This window comes from Sphaeramia orbicularis, chromosome 6 (assembly GCF_902148855.1).
Source record: "Sphaeramia orbicularis chromosome 6, fSphaOr1.1, whole genome shotgun sequence".
NCBI lineage: Eukaryota > Metazoa > Chordata > Actinopteri > Kurtiformes > Apogonidae > Sphaeramia > Sphaeramia orbicularis.
This window is the reverse complement of record NC_043962.1, coordinates 48408527-48418106: the sequence shown is the minus strand read 5'-3', so window position 1 is coordinate 48418106 and position 9580 is coordinate 48408527. Positions and strand designations below refer to the sequence as shown.

The 9580-nt window shown below is 41.6% G+C and overlaps 1 protein-coding gene across 1 annotated transcript; it reads right to left on the bottom strand.

Moving 5' to 3' along the window:
• Nucleotides 1-510: 510 nt before the first annotated feature.
• Nucleotides 511-9468, bottom strand: cnot4a (CCR4-NOT transcription complex, subunit 4a). Its single transcript, XM_030136184.1, has 13 exons — nt 9223-9468; nt 7063-7266; nt 6665-6862; nt 6300-6386; nt 6094-6195; nt 5764-5889; nt 5553-5677; nt 5254-5460; nt 5100-5157; nt 4750-5005; nt 3705-4205; nt 3244-3477; nt 511-2436 (listed from the first exon to the last, which is right to left on the bottom strand). Exons 2-13 carry the CDS (start codon nt 7234-7236, stop codon nt 2108-2110), a joined length of 2397 nt encoding a protein of 798 aa, XP_029992044.1. The 5' UTR covers nt 7237-7266; nt 9223-9468; the 3' UTR covers nt 511-2107.
• Between the last annotated feature and the right edge of the window lie 112 nt (nt 9469-9580).

The window sequence follows — 9580 nt, the reverse complement described above, 5'->3', positions numbered from 1 at the left end:
GTGCAAAAGTCTTTGGCTACCAGTTGGTTTGTTGTTTTAGCAAGATTATGATGTAGGAAAATCTACATATGCATTATCTGTGACTGTGTACCAAGATACATCTGAAATATATAGTATGAGAACACAATTAAAAACAAGAGCTTCAGAAAGAAAAAATATAGAAAAAATAGAGCTATAGAAAATAAAAACAAAGATTGTAAAGTTTAGGAATTTACATGAAAAACCATGAACTATCAGCCAGTATTGTACAGAGGTATTGTTTGTCCACTAAATGATCAGAGCTGACATCACGATGCTCAAAATAAAAAGTACCAAGTCCCACTGAAACATGTGGAATAGGTGTATGATTTAACATAAACTTTAATCAACCCCAAGTTTAACAAAATAGTATTGACAGTCAGAGTTCCTCTCACCTCTGATGAGTACTCTAAGCTGCTGAGGGTATGAATGTCTATAGGTGCTCATGTTTATATGATGGTGGCAAGAACGACAGCAGACAAACACCAAGTCTGAGTTTTCAGTTTTATTTAAGGTTCATTTTTCCAGACCTGCAGAGGACAGTTCACTTCCTTTAAGCGCCTCAATTTGTTTTTTTTTTTTTAATTCTCGTAACATTACTGTTAAAACCCACTGTATGACTGTGTTGGTTTCTCCTGGATGAGTTTGTTCATTTATGTGAATACTGTTTTAACAGGGAACAGCAAAGGGTGGGGAGTAGGAGAGAGAGAGAGGGAGAGAGAGAAAGAGAGAGACAGAGCAAACACAGATCAGAATTAAGACTTCAAAAAGAAAAAGGTGGTGGTTGGAGAGGTCGATCTCGAAACCTAAAGGCGGAGAGCTCCTTAAATCACTACTACAGTACTCAGTTATTGTCTTGCAGCACCTTCCTCCGTAACACACACTCACATACAGTTGCTGAAGTCACATACAATATTGCATATTTTCAGCAATCATTGACACTAGAATCCCCCTCCAATCACTCAAGTTCCTTTCTCTCATCTGTCCATTTTAAGGCCGCGTTTAAGCCCTCCAGGGTAGAATGAAGAGATTTGTTAACCCTATGCTACCCTCGTAGTAGATGATGTATGCTCATCCATCTGGTCATCATTCTGTCTTCTTGGTGGCTGTCCATGTTAGGGCTAGCTACTGTAGGTACCACACAGTGGCACTGAGTACGAGTCTAACCCTAGTGCTCAGGATGTGTGCCACAATCTCCCAAAGCCCTGGCTCCCTGCAGTTAGGCAGTGCTCTATCCTCTGATACAGAGGTTCAGCAAAATTTTCCCTCCAGCCAGATGGGGCCCCTGGGGACCCTCCACTGAAGGGAATATGGGCCAAGTGGCCTCTCAAGCAGGCCATTTGTGTCCCTACCTAACAGGGAGCCCATGCATAGCCTGTGCCCTCAAGTCCCCTGTGTCATCTGCATTCACTCTCTGACCAACATCAGCTTCTTTTAGATTTCACTGAAAACCACTCTGGAAAAAAAAAAAAGCTAGTGCCACCACCCCAACCCTCACTCTCGCCTCATGATTCACAACTATCAGGTGTAAGGGTTAACCGTTTTACAAACTCCTGTTCAAGTGGGGAGCATGAGGGTCTTTGGGGCAAAGCTTCTAGAGCAGATTCACAGCTTGCTTCATTCCTTGAAAACTAATCGTGACTTCAACTTTCAAAACACAAATGTTGTTCATGCTTAATCATTAGTTACTTTTTAAAAAGACCTCACTTCAGCTAATTTGCTGTTTGTGGAATTAAACTCTTGTGTTACCGCTGGGCGCTCTGGCTGTACTGTTTCTTAAGCTCTCTGTTAAGAGTAAGCTAAACAATGAATCCCGAACATTTTGCCCAGAACTAGGTCTAAGGAGTGGTGATGGTAGCAGACAAAGGGTACTGATAACTCAGGTGCCACAAACAAAAACAAATAGGCCTTCAGAGTAGACAAAAAGGAAGGAGGAGGAGAAAAAGAAGAAAGCATGTCTGTTACTTTGTTAATAATTTTTCATACTCTGCAGATTGGTGTGTATTGCATTGGGAAGGGGAGCAGGTACAGGATGAGTGGGTATAAAGTGGTGGTGGGGGAACGGATGGGTGTCTGCTGCAGTTTGTATTCAGTGGCGGTCCACAGCAGCACTCTGTAGCAGCTCTGTTGCGGGCTGTCCTGGGGGTCTGAAGGCGGTCTGGAAGCCTGGGGGAGGGGAGTGAAACTGGCTGGCAGGGTTGGCTGTGGGAGGGGGCAGGTAGGGAGCCCAGCCGCCGGCGGCTCTGTGGTGGAGGGGGGGGAGGTGGGCGTCGAGGAGGCCACTGTGGAGGGGCTGGGGAGTGGGCACTGCTGAGCTGGCTGGGCCGTCCATCTCTGTGAGTGCCTGCAGGGACTTGAGCCAGTGTGGTGGGTTATCGTCCTGGAGACAGTCTAAACTGCTGCCTGAGGCAGGGATGCCTAAGGGGGAAGGAGGTCACAGCAGATTAGTGATGACAAAAATACAGAGGGGACACTTAGAAGAAACACAACAACTCTGCAGGAAATATAAATATACCAAAACTAATCTGAATCAGTTGGACTTTCAGCACTTTATTAAAGATGATTAACAATATTAACTTGTACATGACATTATTCACATAACAGACATGTTAAATGATTTGGGATGGTAACTCAATTGCAAATCCATTTGTTACAAAAGAGAACAGCAACATAACATTTCTGTTGCATGGATAACTGGCACAAAGGAATGCAAGAGTTGTCTTACTAACAGCCTGATTTGTTAAATATTTTGTTTGTTAGGCTTAGAAATAAAAAAGCCAATAGCATTATCTGAAAGATTAAGGTTATTTCATCATATTGTATGACAACTATGCAAAAATATTTAGAATGTAGAATCCATAGATAAATGGATAGGAAAAAAACAGAAACTGCTGAGAGTATTTGTAATTATTTTTGTTTTGTTGTTTTTCTACAGCCTCTTAAATGTGACACTGATGTTTTAATAATGAAAGTTCTTTTTGAAGGATTTGTTGGTTGAATGAGAAAAACTACTATAACTACATTATGTGTAACTCTAGTCACGTGACATTTTTATAGAGTGAATTATTAATAATGAATTGACAAATATAATCATTACATGATAATGAACTATATATTGCAATAAAACCAGAGAGTAGTTTTGTTACACAGTCCTTACGCTAAGGAAACTCATTTGTCGTAACTGTGTTTAACTGTTCAGTTCTGAGGTGAGACCAGGCAGACTACCTGTGATGATGGCAGGGTCCATCCAACTGGCTGTACCATCCCAGCTCAGGCTGTGCGAGATTCCTGCCGGCCCAGTTGGCCCACCGATGTGGTTAACACTGTTGGAGGATGAGGACGATGACGAGGAAGAGGAGTTTGGGAGGCCCCCGAAGTTGATATTGATGTTGGGCAGGAGGGCTCTCAGGCCATCCTGCCATTCTTTCACATTTAAGCCGTCTATGGAGCCACTGTTTTCTGCAGGAGAGAAAACAAAAACAGTTGAAACACACAAGAGGTTAAGTGGCCCACTGAAAAGATTGCAGCAGTATTTTTGCTGTCCAGAAGTCGGCTACTGAAAACACAACTACAATGCTTATGTAGCAGGGAACATGTGGTGGCATTTCATTATGTGAAACATCAGATCTGTTTTAGTGTCTCCACAGGACATGAAAAGGTACAACAGTGACCCAGGTGTCTGGTACCTGAGATGGGGATCCCTCCCAGGCCTGTATTGTGCTGAGGGGGCAGATTCAGGTCCAGGAAATTACTGTGTGAGGCAGCACTGGCTGAGTGGTTCAAGTGTGTGAGGTTATTCCGTGTGGGGACCCCCATCCAGGGGTGTCTGGCAGCTGGCTGCTGCTGACTGGCCTGGCTGTTCTGACTACCGGGGAAGCTGAAGGAGCTGTAGATGGCTCTGTGGTGGAGCTGGGGAACACGTGGCAGGCCGCTGGGGAAGTGATGTGAGGTGCTGGGGTTAGGGTTGAGGGGTGGCAGGCTAGGGCCGTGGTTACTCCCCTGGGAGAGGGGTCCTGGGGATGAGGGGCAGGGATCCTGCACTGATAGCTCCTTCTCTATGAGGTCGGCCAAGGCCTTGCGGGTGACATCGAAAGGGTCGAAGCCTAGGTCATCGTCCTGCTGTTTGCTGGACGAGCCGAAGCCAAAGGCTGCCTGCCAATCTGTGGAAGAAGACACTGGTATTGTGTCTGACAAAAGACAAAAGATGAGACAATAAGAAACCCAAAGACAAATGGCAGTACTTTTCTATGAATGAATGAATGAATGTATTTTACAATAAACTCAAATTATCGAAACTTCTTTCCAGTATTATTGTTCTATAAAATGTGTCTGCAAGTGCAGAGGGATCTTCTAAAATTAGATTCTTATTAATACCTCTGAGTCACTGTGTCACACATTTTACACATGACTAATAACTCTAAGATTTCTGAGCTCATTTATTTACCACAAAACACCATAAAATGTTTTAGTCCCTATCAACACATATGACTAAGTTTAAGTAATTCCAAAGTTCAAAACAATTTTAAACTTAAAGACGTGCTGCAAAAAATTATTGAGTTTTGCTTCATTTCCAACCCTAACCCTTTTACAGTCAGTATTAAAGTGCATAATTCAGATGGCCGTACAGAAAACTAATCTAACACATCATGCAGTCAGATCAAACAGATGCAGCTACCTGCTGTTGCTGAGTTTTCAACAAATATAAATTAGGTATTTAAAGTGAAACTGTACCTGATGTGAAGAGGCTCTGCGGTTCAGGGGTCATGGGCCAGTCAGAACTGCCCCGAGGTGAGCTGGGGAAGGGTGGAAGGCCAGCAGGAAGGGGGTTAGGATGTCTGAAATTACTGTTGTCTGAAAAGAGTGACTGGGACTCAGCTGCTGCACCCTCGAAGGGCGAACGGGCTGTGAGGTCTGAGACGCTGATGGGCACCACTAGACTGGGTTTTGTTAAACCAGGAGGGGGAGAGGGGGAGTCACTGGTGGGTATCTGGAGATGGAGAGAAACAAAAGCACATGATTTCTGACTTCACCTTCATAAACTGCAGTTGTGACCAAAATAAGAGGAAGTGATGTCTTTCTACCTGTTGTAAAGTCTCTCCATTCACCATACCAATCGATTCTGGAGGTTTGTCACTGGGACTGCAGATAGACAAAGAAAAATGTACAAATACTGGAATAAACTGCTCTTATTTGAGGATATTTTCACCCAAATGCTGATGCATCATTTACATTTACCTGTTACTGTCACAGTTAGAAGAGAAAGGGGACAGAGCAGTACGCTGGCCAGGACCCAGTTCTGTTTCTAGTCCATCTGAAGTAATAACTTCTTGGTCTAGATAATCTAGCAGCGGAGGGGACTTGCGGTCCTCTGAAAGCCCATTGGCCAGTTTGTTATGCCCCGACAGCGTTGGCCACCCATCTTTACCATTGCTATTATTGGTTCTGTTGCCATACATGAGAAAAACAAAACATGAATCACTTTGCTGTATAAATAACAACAGGAGGAATAAAGAAAATAATGCATAAAAACTAACCTCTGTGTGGAGTTGGATTTACTCTTTGACTTCTCTGTTCCACATGCTGGAGGTTGTAGAAAGCTAGGGTTAATTTTATAGAGGTCTTGCAGGAGTTTCTGCTCGTACTCTTGATGTTTCCCCGCCTAAACAAAAAACACCAAGATGAAGTAAACATCAAGGCTTCTGCACCTTACATTTAGACTGCAGAAAGAAGCAGAAAAACTTGTACCTGCATCTCCTCTTTAGTAAAGCTAGCTGCTTCATCCCCCAGCTCATGTAGATACATACAATCAGGTTTGGGACACTGCATACTTTTGAGAAAGTAACTGCAGTACTTTGTTGTTCCTAAGGAAGCCTGTTAAAATAAAGATTGAAGAAAAAGTACACAAACATTTAGTGTAACAAGATAAATGTTACACAACACAAACAATGTTACACAATGTTACACAACACAAACAAAAATAGTACACCTATCTCCACATCATATGTGGAGAAAACTTAACCAAAAAGCATTATGGGATTCCTCTACATTATTCGAACAATGTTTTATTTAACTCACCTTGAGTGTTCTGCCATCAACCACCACATTGTTTACACACTGTATTGCTCTAAGAGCATCTTCAGAGCGGATGTAGGTGACATAAGCGCTGGCACTAGGCCCCTATAGAACAACAACACTTAGGTAAACATACAAGTTGTTCAGAAGAACCTGAAAATCAAACTGATCTTAAAGTGGCCAATTCTGGAATTAATTTAATTTCTCACCTGTGAACCTGCATAAGATGTGCTGTTGTTGATGACCACTTTATGGATTTTCCCAAACCTCCCAAAATATTCTGGTCTTTTTAGGACCTGTGAGTACAATGAAAGCACAATTCTGAAAAGAGCACTTGTCACAAAGTTTTGATTCTTTTGTACAAGACTCCAAAAAACATACAAATACAAAATGATTCAGTGGGCAGTTGCACAGAAAGATGGGTTTAATTCCTTCTTTGATAAACTGTAACTGCAAAAGTGTAGTGCCTTCAGTGCCCAGAGCCAGTACCTAATTTTTATCAAAATACCAACAGTTTTAATAATACAGTATCACAGCTAAACCAAGATACTTGATGATCAAAAACTGTGCTCACTTCTGGGTCGGCGAGTCGCTGTGAGAGCCCAACCACAAACACCAGGTTTCTCTGGACCACTCGGACACTGGCCAGATGCTTGCGGTTTTCTGTCACCTTCTGCTTTTTCTCATTCTGTTTCTGCTTCTTTTCATTCTTTATCCTTTGAATCTCCTCCTGTGACAGAGGCTTATAAACAGCGGGGTCCTCTGGGTACGGCTACAGAAAAACAAAATCAATTTAGTTAAAACCTGAGACTGCCAACATTTAGAACAATCCTCCAAAGAGTAATGGGTATTTAAGGCCTCAACAATGAATATCATCTTTGCTGCTTCACTAAACCCATCACCTCCTCACTGCACACCTACTGCCAAAACTCAAAATCAAACACTATAATGTTCATGGTATCTTTTTATCACCTTTCGGCAGGCAGGACAGAGGCCGTTCTCGTCTGTGCGGATGCGGTGCCAACAGAAGCGGCAGATCTGATAGCCACAAGTGCAAGGGAAGAAGTTGACGTCATCAATCTCCAGCGGCTCCATGCACAGAGGGCACTCCATGGGGTCGTCCTTCATTTCAGGGCTGTGGGACATCCTATGGCGTGGCACGGGTGAGTGTTGAAGCTGGTCACAGAACACAGGGCTATGAAGCATACAAGTACTGAACATGGTAGCGCCACTACAACATGATACAGCTCAACTTAATGCTCATTCTGGAAGCAGTAACTGAACAAAGGTATTTAATGTCATAAAGACAAAACACTGACAAAATGATCACTTTTAACAACCTTTGATTATTTTCATTAGCAACTTCCCTGCCCTTTAACTACTCATTCAGATTAGGGCTGGGCAATGTGGCCACAAATATTATCATGACAAAAGTTTTCAAATCAGTTGATAAAGGTTGCTATAATAAATGTCAAATCACTATTATTTTTAAGTTAAAGACTGTTTTTGGTTAGATCAGTTAAAACTGAAGAAACCAGATGGGTGGTGATGGTGTGAATCTAGTGGCACAATTTTTAAAACAATTCAAATTATCAAATGTTTACTTTTTAAAACATGTTGTGCTTTTAACTTATTGTAACAAGCAATTGTGTTGTGATAATCATAGCCAAGGATCTCTGTTGAAATGATCACAACATACCAAAAAAATCAAGGTGATATAACATGAAATCTTATTTATAATTATTGTTGTTTTGTTATCCAGCCCTAATTCAATTTTTACTTAAATATAACTACAATTAGAGATGTAGTTTACCACCACCAGTGTGTGAATGTGAGAGTGAATGAATAATGGATCAAAAGCATGAAAAGCGCAACAGAAATCCAATCCATTATTATTATTAAAACCCAAAATATTTCATTTGCATATATTAGCTAAGACCTTGTGCTTCGATTAGAAAGGTAGTAAATATTTTGACCTTTTTGCTTAAATTTATGGATGATGAATCATAGCTTTCTGTTAATTACCTACACAAAACTGTATAGGTAAATTAATGTCTAAGTTTCATCAAGAAACCTGCTCATGAAGGAACCTGACCTGACAGAAGGACTAGTATTAGGCTCATACTTTCAATTTGCAAAGGAATCACGATAAATCATTAAAATCCAGCCAAAAAGCAGTCGTGATGCTACGTGATGTGGTTATGTTGTGGTATGTTTTATGGTTTGACAGTACAGTACTTGACACAACTACATGACGAACGTTAAAACCACTGGAAGACAAATGTAAAATTAGGTAGAAATGATTAATACGTGTGTGTTTAGCAGCAGACCTGAATCTGTGACAACACGACTGCCAGAAGGCCAATTCAATGACAAGCCCATATTGATAATAACCGATAATGTAAAGCTGAATAAAAAAGTGACAAGGAAATGGAAACATGTCAAACGCCTCGCAGCATATTTGCTAAGAAAGCGACACGTAACATTTAGAGATGCAATCCTTTACTGTCGCAGTTACAGATATGAGCTGATTGTTAAAACCGTGTATACTAAACACCTAGTTAGCCAGATTGGTAACTTTAGCTGCTATGTCTCCTGGATTGTTCATTATGACAGATGTTATTTGACTAACGTTAGGCTAAGCTAACATTAGCCGAGGATTGGAAGAAGAAGCCGGTATAAGACATTATAGCATCCGTGAGCGGCAGTAATCGTAAAAACACAACACATGTAGCTGAATATCAATGTGACATAGACGTTAAATATGGAAAATGTATGTCATAATGTGACGCTTACATGATCATACTAACTGACAGTTTGCTTCATGCTAATAGTTAGCATTTGACGTAGCTAACATGCTACATTGTCATCAAAATGTACGGAGCTTTTGGAGCCAAGCTTTTGACGCGGCCTACAGAAGCTAACAGGGACCCTGAGCAAGTTGTCAGCACTGTAAACCACTGACATTGATCTCATGACATGGAGATTAAATGAACACCGATCTATTAAACTTGATAACACTCTAGTGTCAGTCTTCAAAAACGTTACTGACACATCAGTGTTTTATTTATTGAGCAAGACAGGAATCAAGCTAGCCCAGTTAGCAACTTGGCTACCGTTAGTGTTACTTACCCTGTCCGTATTTAGCTTAGGATTCCACTCCAAGGGAGTCACACCAAATTGGGCGGGGACTGCGAGCCAATGTGTCTGAAATGTCAAATTCTCTATAAACGGTCACTTAAGATAACCGCAGGTGTGTTGCTCTGTTGTAATTGAAAGGCTATAAAGGTGTTTTGCCCCTTTTTTTTCTTGGTATTGTGAAGACAATTTACGCTCAAACCACCATCTTAGCTAGCATTAAAGTAGGGAGGAGGGAATGGGGCAAGTATTCACTGCAACTGAGGCTGCGCACAGGGACAGACGCACACTGGGTATTGAAGTTCAAAGTAAGTGCGGACCCTGGTCCACGGCTTTAGAAACAATTACAAGT